The sequence below is a fragment of the Mobula hypostoma genome, chromosome 7, assembly GCF_963921235.1.
Source record: "Mobula hypostoma chromosome 7, sMobHyp1.1, whole genome shotgun sequence".
Taxonomy (NCBI): Eukaryota; Metazoa; Chordata; class Chondrichthyes; order Myliobatiformes; family Myliobatidae; genus Mobula; species Mobula hypostoma.
In genome coordinates, this window is record NC_086103.1 from 49,541,449 (window position 1) to 49,569,055 (window position 27,607).

Here is a 27,607-nt window from a genome sequence, read left to right on the forward strand (position 1 = left end):
TCTCCAGCCTCAAGCCAAGCCTCTAGCCTCTTGCCAAGCCAAGTCTCTAGCCTCGAGCCTCTTGCCAAGCCTAGCCAAGTCTCTAGCCTCTAGCTTCTAGCCTGAAGACTCCAGCCTCGTCCTGCCTGCCTGCCAAGCCTCATCCTTGCCTAGTTCTGGGGTCCGAGCCAGAGGCAAGACCCAGGTACTGGGTCCTTGTCCATTCTCTGGCTCGGAGTCCAAGCGCGGGCTCCCAGCTCTCTTGTTCAGTCCTGTTCCAGGTTCCTGGTTTTCCTGTCCATGTCCTTCCCATCACCCTATATCCTAGTCCTGTCCCTAGTACTTCAGTGTCTGTATCATGCACTTGGGTCCGCTCCCAGCCACCCCCCTATGACATACCAGCAACTTAAATGAAAACAAAATTCATTTCAATTAAACTGGAAATAGTTCTTCCAGTGTAGTCTCAATCTAACTTTGAGTCCCAGCTACAACTGTGAAAAAACATATGCCTTGACAAGAATGGAGTATTGTCCACCCCAACATATGGGAATTCAAAGGTAGTAATTGGGACTAATGACTCCAATAATTGGAGTTTCTGTATCCCTAGATCTCAGACCAAAGGTCAAGAAAGTTGGCCTGACAAAAACGTTGACTATGCTTTCCTCTGTACTGAGGAAAAAAATGTTTATGTCTTTGTGGTTTAGTTAAATATTGGCGTCTACAGAGGAATGAAAGTCTTTCCAAGAGACTCCCTGCCAAGCTCTCTTCACTCTCTGTTCCATCCCTGTGACTAGCAAATAGAAGCCTAAGCCATAGCCCACGATGCAGATGGACATCTGCACCACATCCCAATAATAAAAAGTGATGCTGCAGTTTCAAGTATCAGCAAGAAATTTTGAGTTCATGCTTCTTGTCAGATTCTCAGCAATTCAGTATCTATTGCAAATTTATGTTATTTCATCCTTGGCAGAATTCTGTCTATATTAAATAGGTATATTTTGGACTACAAAAACTTGGTAAATTGTGCCTATGGGGGAAAATCTATTACAAAGTGAAAACTGAGGGGAATTTTAGGCATTATTTTCAGCTAAGTATCTTTTTTCCTATTCAGTTCAATTCAAAATAGCAAGTGCCTATTACATATTAGCTGAATAATCCATATCGTGCATGAAGATGATAAAGAATGTTCTGTATAAAACTGCATGCAAATTCTAAAATGTACAAGGCTAAAATAGGCATGCACTAAAACTGTTAGCAAATAATGCAAAAGAATACTTTTGCTGCATATGGTAAATGACAGTGTTCAAAATTAGGAACTTCCCCAATTTCCTATGAATATAAATGCACAAACCCTGTAGAAATGCCAGTCCTAAAGTGTACCCATCATTATCAACACTTCCATCAATAGGTAAGATTTATTTACCTCGTTGGCATCCATATTACTTGTTAATTAAACAATCAGGCTATAAAGTTTTTTTTTGCTATTAAAGCACTTTAAGGTGTGTTTGCATTTGTATTTTGTTTGGTGAAGTTGCTGAAACACCAAATGGTAATATATGTACTTGATGAAAATGATTGTAATTTAACTTTGAACCTGTCGGGCAAAGAACAAACATTGATGCTTTCAGAAGTTATTTTTAATAAACTGAATTAAAAGTTAATACATTTGGGGTAAAGGATATTGCAATTAGCACGAGGTTATCTGGAAATGACAGTTTAATCTGTGAATTATTTCATTGGTCTGCTCAGTGAAACATTTCTCAAAATAAAAGAAAACATTTCGTTATTTGCTACATATCACTGTCTTTATTTTCTTTTGTGTACTGTTTATAACAAAACATATTTTACTGTTTTGTATGTTGTAACAAATATGAATATAACATTATAATAAGGGATCTAAAACAGAAGAAGCTATAATTTCCATATTAACATAGTAAAAATACTGGCACAGATTTGCTTGATACCACCATAACACACATTATATTGCACATAAATAAATTGATTGGTAGAAGAAGCACCATTACAGATATAATATTCCTTTTGATGATATATATTAGGTAGTATTCTTAAATAAAGAAACTGAATCCATTCCTCCTTACAATCATTTTCATACGCTAACAAAATCCAAGCAAGCTATCTTACGAAAAATGGAGAAATGTACTTGATTATTGAAAACTCCATTTAACATTGTTCACATCACACATACACAAAATGGTACTGTGTATGTAACAGTATTTCTGTACAATATTTGACAATAATTATTAAAGATAAAATTAAATCTAGTTGTTCATTCAAGTAAACAAGATAATATGTAAAATTAAATATGCAATATTAGATATTAATGGTAACAAAATGCAGTAATATGAAAAGTTAGGCCGTTCTTTTTCTGTTGAGTCTAATAGGAGATTTCCAGCATGCATACTACTATGTGTTCATATGTAGTGTTAATCATAATGACAGGCAATTTAGGAACCCAAGTTTATTTGAGCTATATAATTATAATATACAATGTGAATACTTACAAACAACATTTTAGAAACAAATGTTTATAAAACTATTGCCTGTTTTTTTCCAGGAATATTAAAACTCTTTAAGCCCTGTAAAGCAGTGCAGCTTTAAAGTGGCTGAGAGCAATGCTATAAAAGTCTGTTATCTGTTTACTGTCCCACTGCAATAAAATTTTGGAAAATTATAAGCTTTAAAAAAATGAAGAGGATGTTTGGAAAGTAGATGTAAATAGAAACTAATGTTCAAACATACAAGCCAATTAAATAGCCAACTATAATTAAGTACCATACTGCAGAACCAAGGATAAACCAGCATAGAAATTTGTTCTTGGTTGCTTTGCAATCTACATGCTAAATATGATTCCAATCAAATTGAAACTGAATTTAAAGAAAATTGATGGAAAAATAATTCTCCTGAAAACATAGCTCTCAGATCAATAAAAGCATTGGATTCAAAGCTTTGGACAAAATATTCAACCTAGCAAAAATGAATACATGGCTTAACAATGAAAAAGAAAATTAGCAGGGCTGCACCAAAAAAAACAAATGATGAGCCTTAAAATGGCCTCCTGGTATTTTATTCTGACGGGTTTAATAGAATCCTAAACTGGCTTGGAGTAAGAGAATAATGTTTAGGAGAATAAGTAGTAAAGATTTTAAGTGAATACAAGAAATGTGAGATATTAAAAAATTACAACAGAATATTAAAAATTATGTCCAATATACTTCCGAACTATCAAAGATGTATATAATGAACTTGCCATGTTTACTCCATACAAGTTTGTAAATTCCATCTAATTACATTGATTCTTACTTGGGATGACTTTTCTGTTCTATAATGTCCTTTTCCATTTTGCCATTGAGAGAAAAATGTCCTTGGTTTAGAGAAGGACTAGACTGAGTCTTCCTCAAGGAACTTTCATCATTTTCAGTGTTGAAAATAATTGCCTCTATTTTTTCCAGATCATCAGTTCCTACCTTTAGTTTTGCCTTCAGTAGATTAATATATGCTTCATATCGATTTTTCTGTAGAAGAAAATAACAATACAAGAGTCAGTTTAACATAGAGGACATGCTGCTAAACAATGGAAAATTATTGAAATAGATCCTTAATCTTTTGTTTAATAGGTGAACAACAGGGATCTATTATCTCAAATTGAATTCAATGATTATTTGAGCACAGAGACCTAATATTTCTTAAGTTTCTTTTTTTCAATCTTTCCACCTGTAGCATGGCCTACCTTCATGCAACACTGTGCAATCCACATGGTGTGGCTGATGGTTCCTCAATCCAATTCTCTACACATAACACCAATCTTCTCCCACCCACTCCCAACCTCTTCTCCTATCAACCATCACTTCTCTCACTCTTTTCCACAAAACAGCCTCTATGATCTCTGCTCTCTGAAAAGGAAGAGACTGCAAAGTTAATGCTCTGTGCAAATTTGAGTATCCAAGGCCTATGACCTATTCCCACCAATTAACTATTTTCCCCAAACTGTGCAAATGATGACAATTTTCTTATTGTGATCAGCTCTTGAAAAGACATCCATTTTGGAAAAAAAACACAGCATTCTTTGCTGCATAATCTAAAAGAATACCAGGGCTTGTTAAGTAGTAAAATAATTTTAGCCACAATGCTATACTTGTTCCACATTACAGGGTTGTATTCACTGTGTTTCATCTGTTAAAATGTGTTTTGTTGATACTGAACCAGCAGCATCGATAAGATAGTTAACATCATTTTGCAAAGACTGAGTTTTAAACCACCAAGGAATAACAAAGATGTTTGACGTTGATGTGATCATCCAGTAGCAAAGGGCAGTAATTATTGGTCTTTGCTTAATTCTCCAGTGGAAGTGCTGATATGCCATCTTGAATGTCCCACTCTGTACAAAGGTTTAGAGAGTAAACAAGTAGATATTGTAGTAAAGAAGGTGTATGAAATGTTTGCCTTCGTAGCTAGGGGCATAAAGTTTCAAAAGTCAGGAAGTAATGTTGTAGTTGTATAAAACTTCGGTTAGGCCACACTTGGAGCATTGAATGTAGCTTTAGTTGTTCCATTACAAGAAGGATGTGAAGGCTTTGGGGAGGTTTCAGAATAGATTTGCGAGGATATAGCCTGAATTAGGTATGTGAGGTTGGACAAAATTGGGTTGTTTACTCCAGAGTGTCAGAAGCTAAAGAGAGACTTGATAGAAGTCCATGAATTATAAGAGGCATAGATAGGCAAGAGAGACAGAATATTTCTTCCCAGCATGTCAAACACTTAGAGGGAAAAGCTTTAAGGGGAAATGAGGGAAGATTTAAGGGGGATGAATGAGACAAGTTTTACACAGTGGTGGGTGTCTGGAACATGTTGCCAGGGGTGGTAAGGGAAGTTGATACAATAACATTATTCAAGAGGCTTTCAGACTTGTACATGAATAAGCACATAATGGAGTGATATGGATCATGTGCAGGCAGAAGGTTTAATTTGGTATCATGCTTGGGCCAAAATGTCTCTTCCTGTGCTTTTTGCTCTATGTTCTATCATTAAGAGCATAAGATAATTTTCAGTACTCCCATTTCAGCCAGCACAGAAATGCTGATCAAAAGATCTTCCTTTAGTATTTTGAACATCTATGTGATGGTTTAAATAATGAAATGCAAATTGCAGGAATAGAAATACCAGAATCCAGATCAAGTTCTTCTTCAACTGCAGATCCTAAGGATTTAACTCTTATTGGCGATTTTAGTAAGAGAAGTTATTCACCAGAAGACTGGGATCATGGAGAAATTTGTTAGCCATATTCAAGGCAACCTCACTGGACTATAAGTCACCTGTTGGGGAGATACAACTTTCATTGATATTGTGCCATTCATAGAATGCACTTCAAAGATTCAAAGAACATTATTATTGAAGTATGAATACAGAATGTAACTCTGATGTTCACCCTCCCGCAAACAGACATGAAACAAAGGAACGCCATGGAACCTGTTCAAGGAAAACATCAAACACCCAAGATGCGAAAAAAGAAGTTGCAAAAACGGCAAAAAGTGAGCGAACAACACATGGAATACCAAACATCAAGCCAAGAGTCCAGGAGTATTGAGTTTAGCTCAGTTCAGTGCTGCACACTAGGAAACTTCAGGCTGCAGAGGCAGTCTTCGTTGAAGCACCCCGATCAAACCGCCCAGAAACAGCAAAAAAAGGAGTAACCAGAATCCAGAAAAACATGGACATGAACCTCAATATCCCCCAAAATGAGTCCACAGCCACGAGGCTCACTGGGAAATCCTTGCAATGTGGAATCCAAGACTCCTGCATTTTCCTCTGACAGGTGACTTTAAACTAGAATGGTTGGGGGGAGGAATCAAATTAAGACTAGGAGAGGGGAGGTTGATGTAGGGGAGAAGGAAGAAAAATATAATCAAGTTTGCTCCATTAAGGATAAACAGAGAGTGGGAGGTGAAGAATTTCTTAAATGCATCTATTTTAATGCTAGGAGCATTGTAAGAAAGGTGGATGAGCTTAGAGCATGTATTGATACCTGGAAATATGATGTTGTAGCTATTAGTGAAACGTGGTTGCAGGAGGGGTGTGATTGGCAACTAAATATTCCAGGATTTCGTTGCTTCAGATGTGATAGAATAGGAGGGGCAAGAGGGGGAGGTGTTGCATTGTTTGTCAGAGAATATAAAACAGCAGTGCTCTGGCAGGATAGATTAGTGGACTCGTCTAGGGAGGCTATTTGGGTGGAATTGAAGAATAGGAAAGGTGTTGTGACGCTTATAGGGGTGTATTATAGACCACCTAATGGGGATAGAGAACCGGAGGAGCAAATTTGTAAGGAGATAGCAGATATCTGTAGTAAGCACAAGGTTGTGATTATGGGAGATTTTATATTTTCCACACCTAGACTGGGAAGCCCATTCTGTAAAGGGGCTGGATGCTTTGGAGTTTGTCAAATGTGTGCAGGATAGTTTTTTGCAGCAATACATAGAGGTACCAACTAGAGAAGGGGCAGTGTTGGATCTCCTGTTAGGGAATGAGACAGGGCAGGTGACGGAGGTATGTGTTGGGGAGCACTTCCGGTCAAGTGATCACAATACCATTAGTTTCAGAGTAATTATAGAGAAGAATAGAACTGGACCTAGGATTGAGATTTTTGATTGGAGAAAGGCTAACTTTGAGGAGATGCGAAAGGATTTAGAAGGAGTGGGTTGGGACAATTTGTTTTATGGGAAGGATGTAATAGAGAAATGGAGGTCATTTAAAGGTGAAATTTTGAGGGTTCAGAATTTTTATGTTTCTGTTAGGTTGAAAGGAAAGGTTAAAAGTTTGAGAGAGCCATGGTTTTCAAGGGATATTGGAAACTTGGTTCGGAAAAAGAGAGGGATCTTCAATAAATATAGGCAGCTTGGAGTTAATGAGGTACTCGAGGAATATAAAGAATGTAAAAAGAATCTTAAGAAAGAAATTAGAAAAGCTAAAAGAAGATACCAGGCTGCTTTGGCAAGTAAGGTGAAAATAAATCCAAAGGGTTTCTACAGTTATGTTGGTGGCAAAAGAATAGTGAGGGATAAAATTGGTCCCTTGGAGAATCAGAGTGGATGGCTATGTGCAGAGCCAAAAGAGATGGGGGAGATTTTGGAACAATTTCTTTTCTTCAGTATTCACTAAGGAGAAGCATATTGAGTTGTGTAAGGTAAAGGAAACAAGAAAGGTTGTTATGGAAAGTATGACAATTAAAGAAGATGAAGTACTGGCACTTTTAAGGAATATAACAGTGGATAAGTCTCCGGGTCCGGACAAGATATTCCCTAGGATCTTGAGGGAAGTCGGTGTAGAAATAGCAGGGGCTCTGACAAAAATATTTCAAATGTCATTAGAACGGGGATGGTGCCGGAGGATTGGTGTATTGCTCATGTTGTCCCATTGTTTAAAAAGGGTTCTAAGAGTAAACCTGGCAATTATCGGCCTGTGAGTTTGACGTCAGTGGTGGGTATATTGATGGAAAGTATTCTTAGAGATGGCATATATAATTATCTGGATAGACAGGGTCTGATTAGGAACAGTCAACATGGGTGAGTGGAGGGTCATGTTTGACAAATCTTATTGAATTTTTTGATGAGGTTACTAAGAAAGTTCATGAGGGTAAAGCAGTGGATGTTGTCTATATGGACTTCAGTAAGGCCTTTGACAAGGTTCCACACAGAAGGTTAGTTAGGAAGGTTCAATCGTTAGGCATTAATATGGAAGTAGTAAAATGGATTCAGCAGTGGCTAGATGGGGGACGCCAGAGAGTAGTGGTGGATAACTGTGTGTCAGATTGGAGGACGGTATGCAGCGGGTCCAATGTTGTTTGTCATATATATTAATGATCTGGATGATGGGGTGGTAAATTAGAGTAGTAAGTATGCAGATGATACTAAGATAGGTGGTGTTGTGGATGATGAGCAAGGTTTTCAAAGCTTGCAGAAAGATTTAGGACAATTCGAAGGGTGGGCTGAAAGATGGCAGATGAAGTTTAATTCTGAAAAATGTGAGGTGCTACATTTTGGTAGGCCTAATCAAAATAGGACATACATGGTAAATGGTAGGGCATTGAAGAATGCTGTAGAACAGAGGGATCTAGGAATAATGGTGCATAGTTCCCTGAAGGTGGAATCTCATGTGGATAGGGTGAAGAAAGCTTTTGGTATGCTGGCCTTTATTAATCAGAGCATTGAGTATAGGAGTTGGGATGTAATGTTGAAATTGTATAGGGCATTGGTAAGGCCAAATTTGGAGTATTGTGTACAGGTCTGGTCACCGAATTATAGGAAAGATGTCAATAAAATTGAGAGAGAACAGAGGAGGTTTACTAAAGTATTGCCTGGGTTTCATCTCCTAAGTTACAGAGAAAGGTTGAACAAGTTAGGTCTTTATTCTTTGAAGCATAGAAGGTTGAGGGGAGACTTGAAAAAGGTGTTTAAAATTATGAAGGGGATTGACAGAGTTGACATAGGTAGGCTTTTTCCATTGAGAGTGGGGAAGATTCAAACAAGAGGACATGAGTTGAGAGTTAAAGGACCAAAGTTTAGGGGTAACATGAGGGGGAACTTCTTTACTCAGAGAGTCGTAGCTGTATAGAACGAGCTTCCAGCAGAAATGGTTGAAGCAAGTTCGATGTTGTCGTTTAAAGTTAAATTGGATAGATATATGGACAGGAAAGGAATGGAGGGTTATGGGCTGAGTGCAGGTCAGTGGATCTAGGTGAGAGTAAGAGTTCAGCACGCACTAGAAGGGCCGAGATGGCCTGTTTCCGTGCTGTAATTGTTATATGGTTATAGTAGCTGGTGAGAGGAAGAGGAAGACTGGTCAAACGCAGGCAGATGACACTGAACACCCGCCTGCCTTCCACTCTCATCATCATTGACTTCAACCTTGCTCAACGCCTCAATTAGAGAGAAGCAACAGAGCCAATCATGGGCTTTTGCCCCGCCTCCAGGGCGGACACTCTGCTCCCAACCTCACTGAACTCCCTCAGAGACAGCAAAGAGAGCCAGATTGCTCAATCGATCCAAAGTCACACCGTCAAAATTTAAATCACAGGCTCCAATTGCACGCAGCTTAGATCATATTTGAAAATCATATTTGAAAGAAGAAGCAAAAGAAGTAATTCTGTGAACTGTCTCCAGGACATTGTCGTTGTGTTCATGACTAACAACATTTTGCGCTTTGATCTTCGAGAAATATATTTTAATCCACCATTTTAGGTGTTGTAATATTTCTGACAGAGCAGTTGAAATACTCAGTCTTGATGTTGCTTTGGCAAAATTCTTCTGGTCAGCACTGGGTTAGCTACACATTCCTTTAGAACACAGGATGGTATTGCATTGGCACAGACCCTGTGGATCCGCCATGTTGGCATCAATCTCTGCCTGCATGTGATCTGTATCCTTCTATTTGCTGCTTGTCTAAACCACTTTCTATATTAAAAAAAACTTGATATTTTCCTTGAAACTTTCCCCTTTCACTTCAAACCTATCCGCTCCACTGGATGACATTTCCAACCTGGGAAAAAGGCTGTCTATTTAAAATGTCCAGGCCTCTCACAATTTTATATAGTCCTATCAATTCACATCTCAGCCTCTAACACTCCAGCGAGATTCTGAAGATGCTGGAAATCCAGAGCAACAAACAGAAAATTCTGGAACATGATAGGAGAGGAGAGTGGACCATGGGAGAAAGGGAAGGAAGAGCAGCACCAGAGGGAGATGATGGGCAGGTGGGGAGAAGAGGGGATGAGAGGGCTGTTGCAGTGGGGAATGGAAAAAGAGAGGCGAAGGGATGAGAAATTACTCTAAGTTAGAGAAATTGATGTTCATGAAGTCAGTTTGGAGGCTACCCAGATAGAATATGAGGTGTTGCTCCTCCAACCTGACAGTAGCCTCAACGTGACAGAAGAGGAGGCCATGGACCAACGTGTCGGAATGGGAAACAGAATTAAAATGGGTGGCCACTCTTTTATCTCCTTCACCACCATTTATGTTCCCAAACAGTCCTTCTAGGTGAGGCAAGACTTCACCTGCAAATCTGTCAGGGTCTATTGTATCTGGTACTCCCAGTGCAACCTCCTTTATGATTGGGGGACCACTTTGTCAAACGCCTTTGCTCTGTCTACCACAACAGGTGGGATTTTCCAGTGGCCACCCATTTTAATAATTCCTACATGTTGGTCCATGGCCTCCTCTACTTCTTTAATGAGGCTGTTCTGAGGTTGAAGGAAAAACACCTCATTTTCCATCTAGGTAACCTCCGCATTTTATGTGTGTGTTGCTCCTGTTGCTCCAGAGAAGACAAACCATGATTGTTCAAGATCTCCTTATAGCTAATGTTGTCCAATCCAAACAACATTCTGGTGAGTCTCTTCTGCAGCCTCCCCAAATCCTCCACATCCATCCTGCAGTTTGGCAACCAGAATTTCACACAATATTCCAAATCCGGTCTAACCAAAGTTTTATAAAGCTGTAAGATGAATCCCCAATCTTTATTCTCAAAGCCTTGACAAAGGAAGACACATATGCCTTCTTCACCACTTGTGTTGTCACTTTCAGCGAACTATGGACTTGCCTCCATATATTGGAATACCTAGGGCTCCTCATAAATATATATACCACTTGCATTTGACCTTCCAAAGATGGACTAATCTCCACCTTCCATTTCTCCATCCAAATTTCCAATGGATCTAAATCCTGCTGTATTGTTTTGGCAACCTTCCTTGTTCTTGAAACCTCCACCAATTTCTCTGTTATCAATGTTATAATTGTTCTTTTTAATGTCCTGGAAAACTGTGGAACATTCAGCAGATGCTGAGGACCTTAGCAAACCCCACTGGTATTGTAATGAACATCTCAGATATTCTTTGGTATGTAACACATTAATATAAGGGGAAAAGGCTAACGATGACTTCCACTGAAGAATCCTTTCAATTTGCTTTTTATTTGAGTTTGCAAAGCACATGCCTTTTGCTTGATCCCAGACGGCATGTGAAATTAGCACCAGCAGCTCATTACAATATGGTAGACAGATACTATTCATCAGCTTAATGTCATTTCAGGGTGATGTCAGGGGAGATGAAGCTTAGTGTAGACAGAACACAGAACTTCAGAATGTGACGACAAACCAAGTTATCAGAAGATTGATGCTGATGAGAGAGATAAGGGAGACAAATGGAGAAACGTTCAAAATGTTAATGAGAGAGGAGAGAGAGATAATGAAAAGAGACACCAGTCCGAGTATTGACAGACCGGTTGCTTTGAACCTGAACTGTTTGAAGTTTGATGGACAGGCGATACCCCAGCAGGGGGATAAAAAGAACAGGTTCGCTAAGGCACGAGACACCACGAGATCATGAGATAACGAGACCCTGGAAAAGCGATGTGCCCCCACAAGTTGGTGGGAGTTTGGAGGTCTGGTTGCAGGAACCAACTATAGACGCACAGGGTGAAAAGGTATGATCGGCGGGAACCTGGTGTGTGTGTCCGCCCTTGCCTGGGTGCCGGGTTCACCGCGGAAGAACAGTCGTATCCGGAACGGAGGGGTCACAGTCGGTGACCACAGAAGACATAAAAGGGTCCGCCCGAAACCACCTGTGAACATCAAAGGTCTGCTGAATCAAATTTGCATTCTCTCTCTCTCTCTCCCCCTCCAACGGCACAACAGCGATTACTGCGAACTGTACTAAGCTGAACTGAACTCTGCATCACTTGAGACTGATCATTTTACCCCTAGACTGCGATAGAGCTTGATTGATTCCTATTACTCTAGTTCTGTGTACATACGTGTTTTATCATTGCTAACCTGTTGCATTTATATCCTTATGATTAGAGTACTGTGTTACTTATTTCTTTAATAAAACTTTCTTAGTTCCAGTAATCTAGACTCCAACTAAGTGGTCCATTTCTGCTGGTTTGGCAACCCAGTTACGAATTACGTAACAAGAACAAACTAATTGTCTGAAAGATTAGATTTTGCTTCATCACCTTGAATGTCTTGGCACAGGTAATGGACAGAAGATTGAATCTTTCCACATTCAGGTGAATAAAACTACTTAAACACAAACACATTATTGCTCCTCTGAAGAGTTGGTGCCTGAAAAAAAGCTGTGTTTTATACTTTCCTAGATAATCATCTCCTCTGTTCCTACTCCCTTCTGTATTTTCAACTGCAATGGTAACCCTAGCAGAACACCATAGACATATTTCATCTTTCACCATCAGAAAAAATGGTGAGAGGCCAACAACCTCAAATTCAAACACCCTTGAATTAATGGTTAACCTTGCTGAAGGGATTTTCCTGCTCATTAATGTAACAAGGCATTGGCTGAAATTATCAAGTGTTGACAAAAGGCCTGCATGGAAATCTGAGTTTGTAGATACAACTGATAGATTACAGATACAGTGGATTCCAGTTAATTGGACCATCAGTTTATCAGAGAAGCCACTAACTCTCAAACAACAAAAACTGATTGGGAAAATAGCTGGGATTCCCTTCATTTATTTGGGGCACAATGTCAATTATTTGCAACATTATTTCAGTTAACTGGGGCAGGACACTGTGAACGTTTTCTAACTAGTGTCAGATGCGTGCACTTGTGTTGCCATCAGACACTACACTGTGCTTACAGCAACGTTTTTAAACAGCATCAGCTATGTGTGCTTGTGTTTGAAAAAAAAGTGATTTTTGTCTTTGATAGTTGGTGAGAAATCAGTAGTAAGACAATTCGAACTGTTTTGCTCATTGTGGTTTCAAGTATTCAGGCTTGGAAATGTCAGAAACGGCCAGAAGTGAAAATGAACCTATTTCACAACTTTAACAAGTTAGGAATTACGAAGAATTTGAAGATATCAACAATCATCTTGAATGTTTCAACAAAAATGAAGATTTGGAGGATGCTGTTGTTGATAGTATTGTATTAAGGCAGTCCATTATCTGCACTAGATGTCTGTGCTGATTTAGTTCATTTACATGCAATCCAATAAACACAGTATCCTCCACTGATAACTATTAGGAACTAATACAGAGTTTTATAGTACTGTAGTAGTATTGATAATGTTCTAATTTGTTCTGTATTTCAGTTAAGTACATAATTTGTTACTCAGTTGAATGGTAGTTTGCCTTTTTTATACCTTTTTATCTATTTCCATGAAGCTTCTGCTATTTGGGGCAGCTGCTTAATTGGGCCATAATGTACTAGTCTCAATGCGTCCCAATGAACTGGAATCTGTACATTCAGAGAAGTTCTGGTATAATCTGTTTCTAGCAAAATGATGTATTCAGTGACATTCTGGTATTCAGTGACCTCTCTCAAAAAGCATTTTCTTTTTCTTATCTCTAGTCTGATGTCCTGTGACAGAGACGGACTAAGGAAAATCTCCAGATGCTTAATGAAAATGAGGAAATAAGCAAAAAACATTTAGTTTGAGGTAATAATTCACATCAAAAGCCACTTTCTTCTTGCAGGGAAATAATTTAGATCTTTGAAAATGGTTTAAGAAAGTTGACTCATTCATCTTTTTGATCCAACCTGCTTTATGCCGTTAGCCACCCACCACTGCCCAGATGTATTGTTTCTGGGTTGCGTTAATCTTTTGCCCCTGTATAGCTCCCAAAGTCTTGAAGCCTCTGTTCTGTGGCTATACTGCACATGAAGTTAGCCATGGCTAGAGACTCAGTCTTTACATGACATATCCTAACACCACATGACAGTTTCAGTCAAAGCTTTATTACACGATGACTCACAATGGCATGTAAAGCGCTTATCCATTAATTCAGGGCCATTTGCCGATTTGAGGTAGCTGGTTAATGTCTGTCTCCTTTTTGTGTTCTGTTTTCTGAGAAAAATATTTAACAATGCTGCACCAGATTACACTGAATGTTGGGTGAGTTCTGCTAGGGCTCTTTATGTAAGCAAGGAGCAAGGAGAGAGTAGGACCAGAAGAGTGCATTATCCAGAAGTCCATACTCACAGTTTTCAAAGCTCTGCTTCAATTGTAAAAAGAAACACTTAATTTGAGGTACATCATTATAGTTTTGCTTTTGGTTTATAAAAAAAGAGTGGAATAAGCAAAATTAAACAGCAAACTCACTGTCTTACATTAATTACATTCAAATGAATGGATTACACTACATTTGCCATCTATGGCTAGTGTATGTATACTTAACTACTTAGCTCATCTGAGGATGTATCAGGGTCAGACTGTAAGGTCAGGTATACCAACATTTGTTCTTTGGTGTACAAGGTAATTCCATAGTACACAGTGCATGTCCGGAAAGCTAGAATACATTAACTTGTGCACTGCAGCTAGCCGCCAGTTCTCTATGGAAATAATCAGTTATTTGTCAGCATGATCTGACTCTTTATAGAGTTACAATTACGAATGAAACTCTCTGACAGTTTTTGTGAAGATTCCTGGTAGATAATCAAGGTAGCCATTGTTAATCTAATTTTACATCCTGTCATTGAAAATCATTCACCAACAGAAATTCTAGTCTAGCTCAATAAAGTGCTCTATTCAAAGATTATTAATGTATTGAGGAGATTACCCATAGTAGATGCTGGTTTGTGACTATAAATTAGTTCAAATGTACAAATAAATTCTGGCAAAAGTAGGACAGGATAAAATAGAGTCAGTTACTATGTGGGATGTTACATAACAAGATTTTAACAAGTAGCTATTCGGTCACACAAATGTTATCTTTACTAAAATGTTTGCATAATGGTATGAAGAGAATGGGAGAATTAATTCAAACATGAGAATAATATATTGTGCAACACTGCCATTAGATTGAAATAACATAACATTATGTACAATTGTCTTTCATTTGAGTATTTCATTACAACACAGATTACTCCTGAGTGTTCAGTGTAGATCTGTTGCTCATAATAAATACTAGTTGGAAAATCATGGTTCTGCAAATACAGTTTTCCATCTATGAAATTTAAATAGTGAGCAATAGAGATCGCAAGTTTGTCGTTTCTTCAACAACAGCTCGGTTAACTGCCAAATGAGGGAGGAAATCTCCCTCTGACTGCTGACTGCTGCACTCTTCCCAACATTATGTCAAAACCTGCTCACCTGTGACTGGCTATATCACAGAGAATTGTAGTTCTTTGGCACTACGGTGCCAAAGACTACTTGTCAAATGGTACATTACCACTGGACACAGTGCTGGGTCCAGGGGAGAGTACAAACGTCTGTTCTCTCAGCTTTAAGCCAGGGTTGACTGGTGTAAAGACCACAATCTTATTTACTTTAATGGTATAGCCAACTTAGATTCAATATTTCAATGTTTTTTAACCTTCTTTGTTAAGCAACTTGTTAAATTAAAGTAAAACTAGTAAAATTAACTAAATCTATTATCTTTATAAATATTTAAAATAATTTTTACAGTATGGTCATTTATTCTGCTTGAATTGTTCTTTTTTTATACTATTAGAGACAATTAAAAGCAGATTAAAGACCAAAAGGAAGATCTGGGGTTAAGACTTCAATATCTGCCACCTTAAGCCTAGTTGTTGAGGCTTAGTTGTTCCATGATATGACATGGCAGTTAAGTTTTCAATCGACTATGAAACCAGGAGTATGGCTGTAGCAAAAGCACAGAGGCAAACATGAAAACAGTAGAAGTATTTTGTTCAATAGAAGTTAATAAAACCAACTTTTGGGAGGGTCTTGAACTGGATAGTTGGCATTCTAGTGTTCGTTTAATGCTGCCAACCGAAGGCAATTTTAACTCTTCATCTTCACAATTGTTTCTTTTCCATATTGGTAGAAAAATTATAAATCATGACTTTCTTTGTGAGTTAATTTACAATGATGTGCTAATCTATTTCATCAAAGATTTTGCAGTATGATTTATCCTATTCTTTAGCATCTGCAAATAAAAAATGGCAACAATATTTGTAGATTGAACATTTTGAAAGATGTAATGTGATTAGTCTTTAATGCCCAATAAATGCACAGCTTAATTGCCATTTCTCTTTTGTAACATCACAGGATATCATTTGATGTTCAGTGGCCAAACACTACACATTTTATATGGATTCTTGCACTTCAAGTAGCATTCTCACCTCAAATATTAAATAATGTTCTTTAAGTCGGTATTCCTCTGCTTCTTTAGATTTGACATTCTTCCCAGGAGGCTGAGTACTGTGTTCTGCTAATTCAGTTGAAATCTGTCTCCATTTGGTCTCGTGTGACTTCAGCTGTTCTTCCTATTTGTCATCAAATTGTATATTAGAAAAGGCATTTTTAGAATTTAATGCAAGTTAAAAGTAAAATAGTCCGTAATTTCAAAATATTGTTGGTTTTCCTTGATTTAAAGATTCTATATATGCAACTTTTGTTATCTAATTTCTTTGAAAGGAAACCACTGCGCATAAAGAAGTTGCATTAGAATTAAAATTAAAGTTTAACGGTACAGTAGCGTAACGGTTAGCGCAACGCTTTACAGTACCAGCGACATGGGTTCAATTCCCACCGCTGTCTGTAATAAGTTTGTAAATTCACCCCCTGAATGCATGAGTCTCCTCCTGGTACTCCGGTTTCCTCCCACAGTCCAAAGACATACTAGTTGGCAGGTTAATTGGTCATTGTTAATTGTCCTGAGATTAAGCTAGGATTAAATCAGAGGTTGCTGGACGGCACGGCTCGAAGGGCCAGAAGGGCCTATTCTGCACTGTTCTTCAATAAATAAATACATTTATAAAACATTTGCATAGATCTCACATGGTAATTCTTAATTTCATTAAAAGTGATTCACAAGTTACATTCATGTGGTTTGGATTTTTAAATGAGTTGAATCAAAAATAACTGACTGCAGTTGAAACCAAAGTTAGCTATTGAATGGAAGGGTGAAAATATGAGAAAGTAATACTCCTATTGCAAATTAAAGTGCTAATATGTTGTAGTAATTAAATCATATTTAATAAGCACTGCAGGTGAGAATGTAGGGATTCATCAGAATCATCCTTATTACTCATTTAAAGTGATAACTGGACCTGCCGTCAGGATCCTGGTTCAGCAATAGCAGATTATAATAGGAATCGTTAAACAATGCAGTCTGGTCATTTTGGCCATTTTCCAAGTGAAAAAAAGTTATGGATTTTTCGTGACCTCTCAACTATTGCCAAATCCTCTGAGTTACTTTTGAAGTATTGTCACCATTGTAACATAAGCTCAGCTGCACAGAATAAAACTTAGAAAAGATCAATCAGATAGTGACAAAATCATTTATTTATCACTACGTTGGTTGAGAAATAAATATTAGGCTTTACACTGGGGACAATGGCCCTGCTGTTCTCTGAGTACTGCTATGAGATGCTGTTCTATCACAATTGGTACATTATGTAATATTTCATCTAAAGGAGGACACTGCCATTAGTATAACACTTCTTCAGTACAATATTGAAGCAAATGCTATGGTTATTTACTCTAATATGGATTAATATTTAAATATAATTTTTTTGCCTCATATGTAGGAATGCGAGCACCAAGCCAAGTCCTCACTGATCTTGAACCACCTAATGCCATTGTTCTATTTACCTTCGCAGTTCTCCTCCATAATCCTGACCCCAATTTGCATACTACCAGTGGCCAAATATAATCAAGCACGTGAGACACTGCACGATGCAGTATCTGGAGTACCTTGTGCTGTTGTGTAGACCTTTCTGGCAGCCTAGGGAGTTCACGGCTGTTGTTATCACAGCAGTGTATATTCCACTTCAGGCTGATACTGACCTGACTCTCAAGGAACTGTACGAGAGGATCAGCACCCTGGAGAATGCACACCTGGAGGCTGCCTTCATCGTCGCCGGAGACTTTAATACAGCGTCGCTGTCTAAAGTCTGTCTGAAGTTTTGTCAACATATCCAGGTGAGCACATGGGGAGATAGCATACTTGACCAACCCTTTTGCAATGCTCACAAAGCACCCCTCCGCCCGCTGTTCAGAAAATCGGATCACTCCTCCATCTTGCTGCTACTGAGGTACAGGCAGAAGCTGAAACAAGAGGCAGCCATAGTTAAAACCGTCAGATGTTGGTCTGACCAATTAGTCTCTGTGCTAGAGGGCTGCTTTGATGACGTCAACTGGAATATCTTCCATAATGATGCCTAGGAGTTCCATCAGGAGTTTCATCCGGAAGTGCATCAAGCATGTTGTCCCCCAGAAATCAGTCAGGGTCTTTCCAAACCAGAAACCCTGGATCAACAGCTCTGTGTGAACAGCACTCACCATGTGACACAGGGCTCACGTTGCCAGTGACCAACAGCACTCACCATGTGACACAGGGTTCACGTTGCCAGTGACCAACAGGAACTCAGGAAATGCAGCTACGATCTGCGCAAAGTCTTCAAGGCAGCAAAACAACAATACAGGGACAAGATTCAGACACAACTCTCCACCAACAGCACACACAGCTTATGGCAAAGTCTGCACACCATCGCAGACTTCAAAGCTAAACGCAGTGAAGTTTCACATCACTGCCTCTCTCCCAGATGAGCTAAATCTTCTTTACGCACGAATCGATGTTGCCAACAGTGAGCACCTGAGGAGAGCCGCTGATGCGACCTGCAGCTTGGTCATCTCTGAGGCTGAAGTATGCAGCTGTTTCCAACGTCACAAGGCTGCGGGACCAGACAGCAGCCCAGGGCAAGTACTCAAAGTGTGCGCCGCACAACGATTTACTGACATGTTTACTGACATTTTTAATCTCTCACTCTTCCAGTGTAGAGTGCCCTCCTCCTTCAAATTATCACCATTGTTCCTGTACCTAAAAAGACCAAGGTAACATGTCTGAATGACCGTCATCCTGTCGCACTCACCTCAATAATACGCAAATGCTTTGAGAGGCTGGTCAAGGACTACATCTGCAGCATGCTACCACCCACACTGGACCCCTACAATTCACCTACCGACACAACCAAGCAACAGATGATGCAATAGCCACAGCTCTACACATCGTCCTTGCACATCTGGAGAAGAAGGATGCTTATGTGAGAAAGTTGTTCTTGGACTACAGTTCAGTGTTCAACATTATAATTCCCTCCAGGCTCGACAAGAAGCTCAGAGACCTCGGCCTTCAACCTGCCTTGTGCAGCTGGATCCTGGACTTCCTGTCAGATCACCAGTAGGTGGTAAGAGTGGGCTTCCTCAACTCTGCCCCTCTGACCCTCAACACAGGTACCCCTCAGGGCTGTGTCCTAATCCCCCTCCTTTGCTCTCTGTATACCCATGACTGTGTCGCTACCCACAGCTCCAATCTGCTAATTAAATTTGCTGAAGATACTAAATTGATTGAGCTAATCTCAAATAATAATGAGGCAGCCTTCAGAGAAGAGGTCAATCCTTGGCACAGTGGTGTCAAGAAAACAACCTCTCCCTCAACGTCGCAACAACAAAGGAGCTGGTTATGAACTACATGAGGAATGGAGACAGGCTAACCCTTATTAACATCAATAGATCTGGGATTGAGGGGGTGAACAGCTTTAAGTTGCTCAGCATACACATCACCAAGGATCTCATTTGGTCTGTACATACTGGCTGTGTGGTGGAAAAGGCACAACAGCATCTCTTTCACCTCAGACAGTTGAAGAAATTTGGTATGGACCCCCAAATCCCAAGAACTTTCTACAGGGGCACAATTGAGAGCACCCTGACTGACTGCATCACTGCCTGGTATGGGAGCTGTACTTCCCTCAATCACAGGACTCTGCAGAGAGTGGTGCGGACAGCCCAGCACATCTGTAGATGTGAACTTCCCGCTATTCAGGACATTTACAAAGACAGGTGTGTAAAAAGGGCCCGAAGGTTCATTGGGGACCCGGGTCACCTTAACCACAAACTGTTCCAGATGCTACCATCCAGGAAACTGTACTGCAGCATAAAAGCCAGGACCTACCGGCTCTGGGACAGCTTCTTCCACCAGGCCATCAGACTGATTTTCTTCTTATACAATTGTATTTCTATGTTATATTGACTGTCCTGTTGTACATACAGTTTATTATAAGTTACTATAAATTGCACGCTGCACATTTAGACGGAGACGTAACATAAACATTTTGACTCCTCATGTATATGAAGAATGTAAGTAATAAAGTCAATTCAATTCAATGCCGTCACCAAACAAGAAACAGTCCATCCCGTTGCATTTCATACCATAATCGGGGACGTCAACCAAGCTTGTTTGAAGAAAACCCTGTCCAAATATCATCAGCATAAAACCTGCAACACCAGGGGTGCCAACGCTCTAGTCCACTGCCATACTAAGATAAGGAATGCCTACCGTACCATGCTCAGACAGCATTTTGATAAGTCTGATCACTTGGCTGTCTTTCTACCTGCAGAGGGTAAAGAGGGAAGCTCCAGGGATTAGGGCAACAAAGAAGTGGTCACGGGCAGCTTTGCGATTACTTTGAGCCATGCTGAAGCACTAATCTAGGGATCTGAATGAACACACCATGGTTGTCACGGACTTTATAAAAACCATCATAGGCAAGTGAGACCCCACTAAATCATTCCGAGTCTTCCCCAACCAGAAGCCCTAGATAAATGATGAGATCAGCAATCTGCTGAGAGCCAGATCAGAAGTATTCAAGTTTAGTGACCAAGCAAGTCAAAAGGGGTCCAGGTACAATATCTGAAAAGCCGTCTTATGGGCGAAGTGTCAATCCCAGACTAAACTTGAATCAATGTAGGATGCTCGACAGTTGTGGCCGAGCTTGAATGCTATTACCACTTATAAAGTTAAATCAAGTGATACACGACAGCAGGGCTTCACTTCCAGATGAGTTCAATGCCCTTTATGCTCATTTTGACCATCAAAACATAGAGGAATCATCACGAACTCGCAAAGCCCCCGATGATCCTGTGATATCAGGCTCTGAGACCAACGTGTGAACAGCCTTCATGAGGGTGAACCCACGAAAAGCATCTTGTCCAGATGGGTACCCGGCCAAGTACTAAAGTTCTATGCTGATTAACTGGCTGGAGTGCTCACAGACCTTTAACCCCTCGCATCGGTAGTCTGAGGCATTCACCTATTTCAAGCCGACTTCACTTATACCGGTAACTAAAAAGAACATGGTAACCGGCCTCAATGACTATCATCCAGTAGCACTTACATCCACTGTGATGAAGTGTTTTGAGCGGTTGCTGATGAAACACATTAATCTAATCTAATCTAATCTCCAACCGTGCCCTACTCCTTCAGTGCCACAGGAGGACATGGCCACCATCATCATGAGGTCATGAGGAAACGTTGGAGGTGGATTAGGTATCTGATGAGAAGAGAGGCCAACTCCATCGTCAACAGAGCACTTCACTGGACCCCTGAAGGGAAGAGGAAACGCAGGAGACCAAAGATGCCATAGTGTAGAGGCAGAAATGAGCAGCCTGATCCATACCTGGGCACAAGGGAGAAGATGGCGCAGGACAGCCAGCGGTGTAACAGGCATCAAGAAGAAGAAGAAATCAACACTGAGTGAAGACACAAACAAGAGAAAATCTGCAGATGCTGAAAATCTGAGCAACACACACAAAATGCTGGAGAAACTCATCAGTCCAGGCAGCATCTATGGAACAAAACACAGTCGATGTTTCAGGCTGAAATCCTTCAGCAGGACTGATTGAAGACACTTGATTATCACTCATCAATATTCTTTTCAAACTTTGCTTGCAAAACAGAGTAATGTGCATCTTAGGGAACACATTTTATATGAAAATGTTCAATACTTGAGGACCTTAGTAAACAGAGTCAGCATGAAGATGAAGGCATTCCAAAGTTCAAGGTGAACAGTGCCTTTCTAATTCTTGTTTCTCCATTCACTATATGTGATGAATGGCACTGACACATTTAGCTCCTTTTTACTATTACTTTAAGTGTTCCAAAAAGGTAGTTGTAGACTTGCAAGCATTTGTGCATCTAACATCACAAATAATGTCTGTAGAAATTACTGGTAAAGTATTATCGTGCTCTGATGGTTTAAACAAGTCCATTTGGGGGTGCAGCATTTGGTGAATTACAAAGTATTAGTGTGTAGGAAAAAATGTAACAAACTTGCTAAAGGTAGATGTAGAGTCTGATGCTTGGAAACACAACTCATATCCTTTCTTAACCATTAAATGCTATTGAATCCTAAAAATGCTTCTTTCCGATATATAACAGTCCAGCAACAGAGACGTGACTGGGTCAAAACAGACCTAGATTAAACTAAGCAATATCATATTAACCTTTCTGGTCTTAGTCTATCCTTTAAATAACATCAGATATGCCAGTAATGAGATTAGCCATGCACACACAGAAACGCATAGAACTATTTTCTACAGGAAATCTTCTTAAATTCATTCAGTAAAGTAATTGTAAATTAGAGGAATGGCGTCATGGTTTCTACATTAACATGGAGGCAAAAATTGAGCAGGCATGTGATTAAAATTAAGTTATTTGTGTCAAGTCTTGTTTGCTGATTGTTTCATTAAAACTTTTAATTATATGAAATGTTTACCTATAACTATGCCAGCATCTTGTATAAATCTAATCTTTCTGGATAAAAAAATGACCATCTCAGAATTAAACTATATCATTTAAATTTGTTTAACTGGTACACAATTGACTGTTTCTTGATACATTAGACCAAAGGATAACCAAAATATATATATATATAAAAAAAACATCTTTTTGAAAATGTTAAAGGATGAAATCAATCAGTTTTAAATTTTTGAAAGAAAGACACTCTGAATTTCCATGAAACGAATTTATTCAAGTAGGTTCCTGCAATGTAGCAATTATCTCTTCAGTTATAATGAACTGGTTTTCTTCTTGGAGGTTTGGAAAACTTTTATAACCTTTGTTCACTTAAGAACTTAAATGAAACAATGGTTATGATGTAACTATATGAGTTGTAAAATATATTTGCTTACTGTTTTAAATATGAGATGTTCATTGTGATGGTCAAGTGTTTGAAAATAGTGGAAAGGTCCAAAGGAGACAAAGGATAAAACTGGTGGATAAAACTAATACCAGACAAGTTTGCTGATCATTACCTTGGGGGCATTATCAAATATTGACCTAGGTCTCAGGATTAGATTTGAAACATCTGAAGCTGAGGGAGTTTTGGATTAGACAAACACATGACCAAGGACAGAATTTTAAAATTACTCTAAGATGACATACTCTAAAAGACCCAAAACAGAAGACATGGTTTGGCAATTGTATCACACAATCGGCAATTGCCTCTGATCTGGGCCGACATTTACGTGCCGGACAGCACCTAATTAATTAGCTTGTTTATTTTGGCTTTTTTCTTAAAGATGTGCTGGGTGCATCCTGACTACTGCTGCACTACTGCATTCTTTGCAGCCTGGTATCGGTCTGCGGCCTGGAGGTTGGGACCACTGTTATATTCTGTGTGTTTCGCTCTTTTTTTTGTCATTTATATGATTTATGTTTTGTGCACATGGGGGAGGGGGTTGAAATTTTTCTTTGAATGGTTTCCATGCTTTTCTTTGTTTTGTGGCTGTCTGTGAGGAAGACAAATCTCAGGGTTGTATACTACATACACACTTTGATAATCAATGCCATTTCAATCCTTGAATCTTTAAATCTTGTATCTTTGACTTCCTGATAGCCCAGAATATGGCTTTCAGGGAATTATACCATAAGAATCACAGGAAACTGCGTATTTAATAATGTAAAGACTTCCAAAATATATTTCTAAATTTAAAGTTGTTTTTTTAAAAGAGCTTCCAAATCTCATTTTGGGATTGAATTGGAAGTCTTCTTTTTATACAGGGACACTTAAAATGTTTGATCTCTCACACCTTTTAACTCTGATCCTTTAGCCCAGCATGCATTCAAGTCTGAAAATTGCATCAATTACTGCCAGTTTCTTATGCGCAAATCATACATAAAAGCAATTAAACTCAAGTTGGGTAGTGCTGGTGTTTGTATTAGGGTAAAATTGCACCCATTAGGAAATTGTCCAACACACTTTCATACACAAGTCATTTTAGAATGACAGTTCACTGGCATCAGTCAGCATCTAACAGCACTGAAAGTTGCATACTGTGCATTTGCTCCATTAGCTACATAAATCAAAGCTTTTAGGTGCAACCTTTAACACTTGATCATTCAAAAAGAATGTATATTGTACTGACAGAGGCAATAATAGGGTTGCTACTGGTGGTAATGAGTATCTGTAAGCTTTAAATGCTCAGGCTTATGGAAACCATATCACTGTTTTTTCTGTAAATTATGATAGCATTGTCATGTTAGAGATGGATGCAGTGATATCTGATCATTCACCCTGGAGAGGCTTGAGGTCACTCACAGGATAGGACTCTTTTAAGGCGTCCGAGCATATGGGAATGTTCACCTACACAAATGACTCAAGTCCCACCCTCCCTGTATTTTCTTCACCTCTATGTCGTTTTTTCCATGAAAGTTGTTTCTTAGCTGTAACTCAAGATTTCCTTTAAGGTCAGAGAGCCATATAGCATAGAAACAGGCCATTCAGCCCACCATGTCCATGCCAAGCAGTGCATACCATCCCATGATAATCTCACAGAGCGTACAGCACAGTACAGGCTCTTCAACTCATGATGTTATGCCAACCTTTTGACCTAATCAAAGATTTATCTAACCCTTCTCTCCCACGTAGCCCTCCATTCTTCTGTCATCTCATCTTCCAGCACTTGAGCCACAGCCTTCAAGGAGTAGGTAATTCAAGTGTTCATCTTGACATCTGGGCTGTTAATGGCAGTGTTCACTGCTCTCTCTGGCAGTGCATTCTAGGTACTCATCACTCTCTGGGTGAAAAAAGTCTCCCTTGGATCCCTTCAAAATATCTTATCCATTACCCTAAATCAATGTCCTCTAGTTTTATTTACCTCTGATGAGGGAAATAATTTATGGTTTATACGCTACTCATACATCTCAATTTTATAATACTTCAAGCATGTCCCCTCATAACCTACTTTGCTCCAGGGAAAATAGATGTTTCTCTCCACTCTGTCTTCATAACTAAAATGCTCCATTCCAGGCAATAGCCATTAGACCATAAGATATAGGAGCAGAATAAGGCTATTCAGCCTATCGAATTGGCTCTGCCATTCCACCATGGCTGATCCCGGATCCCACTCAACCCCATACACCTGCCCTCTCACCATATCCTCTGATGCCCCGACCAATCAGAAAACAATCGACTTCCACCTTAAATATACTCATGGACTTGACCTCCAGCACAATATGTGGCAAAGCATTCCACAGTTTCACTACTCTCTGGCTAAAATTTCCTCCTTACCTTTGATCTAACGAGTCTTGAATTTGAGGCTATACTCTCCAGTTCTGGATACCCCCACCATAGGAAACATCTTCTCAACATTCACTCTATCCAGTCCTTTCAACATTCAGAAGGTTTCAATGAGATCCCCACACATTCTTCTAAATTCCAGTGAGTAGAAGCCCAAAGTTGCCAAAGGCTCCTCATTGTTAAATCCTTTATTCTTGGAATCATCCTTGTGAACCTCTCCTGGTCTCTCCCCAATGACAAGATATCCTTTCTGTAATATATGGGGCTCAAAACCGTTGACAATACTTTAAGTGCGGCCTGACTAGTGTCTTATAAAGACTCAGCATTATCTACTTGCTTTCATATTATATTCCTCTCGAAATAAATGTCAACATTGCATTTGTCTTCTTTACCACAGACCTAACCTGTAAATTAACCTTCTGGGAGTCTTGCACAAGGACTCCCAAGTCCCTCTGCACCTCTGATGTTTGAACCTTCTCACCATTTAGATAATAGTCCACACTATTGTTCCTTTTACCAAAATGCATTATCATACATTTCTCAACACTGCATTCCATCTGCCACTTTGTTGCCCATTCTTCCAATTTGTCTAAGTCCTGCTGCAATTACATTGCTTCCTCAGCACTACCTACCCCACCATCTATCTTTGTATCATCCACAAACTTTGCCACAAAGCCATCAATTCCATTGTCCAAATCATTGTCAAACAATGTGAAAAGTAGCGGTCCCAAGACTAACCCCTGAAGAACACCACTAGTCACGGGCTGCCAACCAGAAAAGGCCCCTTTTATTCCCACTTGCTGCCTCCTGCCTGTCAGCCATTCTGCTATCCATGCCAGTATCTTTCCTGTAACGTCATAGAAATTTATCTTGTTTAGCAGCCTCATGTAAAGCACCTTATAAAACAGCTCCTGAAAATCCAAGGAAATGACATCCTTGTCTCTTCTTTGTCCACCCTGCTTGTTACTTCCTCAAAGAACTCTAACAGATTTGTCAGGCAAGATTTCCCTTCACAGAAACCATGCTGACTTTGACTTAATTTATCATTAGTCTCCAAGTACTCCGAAACCTCATCCTTAATAATAAACTTCAAATCTTTCCCAGTCACTGAGGTCAGGCTAATTGGCCTATAATTTCCTTTCTTTCACTTTTCCCCCTTCTTAAACAGTGGAGTGACATTTGCAAGCTTTCAGTCTTCTGGCACCATGCCAGAATCACATGATTCTTGAAAGTTCAGGACCAGTGCATCCGTTATCTCTTCAGCAACCTCTCTCAGGACTCTGGGTTGTAGACCATCTGGCCCAGGTGACTTATCCACCTGAAGACCTTTGTGCTTGCCTAGCATTTTTTTCCTTTGTAATAGCAATGGCACTCACTCCTGCTCCCTGATACTCACAGACCTCTGGCCCACTGCTAGTGTCTTTCACAGTGAAGACAGATACAAAGTACCCATTAAGTTCATCTGCCATTTCTTTGTCCCAGTTTACTAACTCACCAGCATCATTTTCCATTGGTCCAATATCAACCCTCATCTCCCTTTTACCCTTTATATAACCGAATAAAAACTTTTGGTATCCTGCTTTATACAAATGTATTATTGGCTAGTCTGCTCTCGTATTTCACCTTTTCCCTTCTTATGGCTTTTTTAGTTGTCTTTTGTTGGATTTTAAAAGTTTCCCAATCATCCAACTTCCCACTCACCTTTGCTACATTATATGCCCTCTCCTTGGCTTTTATGCAGTCCTTAACTTCTTTTGTCAGCCACGGTTGCATACCCCTGCCATTTGAGAACTTCTTCTGTGAGACATATCTATCCTGCGCCTTGTGAACTATTCCTAGAAACTTCAGCCATCCCTACTCTGCTGTCATCCTCGCAAGTATCCTCCTCCACTCCAATCAACGTCAGCAAGCTCCTCTCTCACGCTTCTGTAATTCCCTTTATTCCACTGCAATACTGATACATGTGAGTTATTCTTCTCCCTCTCAAATTGCAGTATGAATTCAATCATATTATGATCACTGGCTCCTATGGGTTCCTTTATGTTAGGCTCTCTCATAAGATCTGGGTTATTACACAAAACCCAATATAAGATAGCCTTTCCCCGAGTAGGCTCAAGCACAAGCTGCTCTAAAAAGTCATCTCCTAGGCATTCAACATATTCCCTGTCTTGTGATTTTCCCAATCCCCTTGCATATTTAAGTCCCTCATTACAATTGTGACATTATCGTTATTACATGCTTTTTCCAGCCCCCTTCGCAATCTCAATCCCACATATTGGC

At 39.5% G+C, this 27,607-nt stretch overlaps 1 protein-coding gene across 4 annotated transcripts in view; it reads right to left on the reverse strand.

Annotated features, from left to right (window-relative positions):
- Positions 1 to 1,728: 1,728 nt before the first annotated feature.
- LOC134348903 (PH and SEC7 domain-containing protein 2-like) overlaps positions 1,729 to 27,607 on the reverse strand; it is a 165,087-nt gene continuing 139,208 nt past the window's right edge. For 3 of the 4 annotated variants that reach the window (XM_063052698.1, XM_063052700.1, XM_063052699.1), the window contains 2 exons: positions 16,091 to 16,234; positions 1,729 to 3,512 (listed from right to left, as the gene is read on the reverse strand). In XM_063052698.1, the coding sequence (XP_062908768.1) occupies positions 3,297 to 3,512; positions 16,091 to 16,234 (360 nt within the window). In that variant the 3' untranslated portion in view covers positions 1,729 to 3,296. Of the gene's footprint in view, positions 3,513 to 11,514; positions 11,607 to 16,090; positions 16,235 to 27,607 lie in introns of those variants that run through there. The other variant, XM_063052701.1, reaches the window with a different exon arrangement.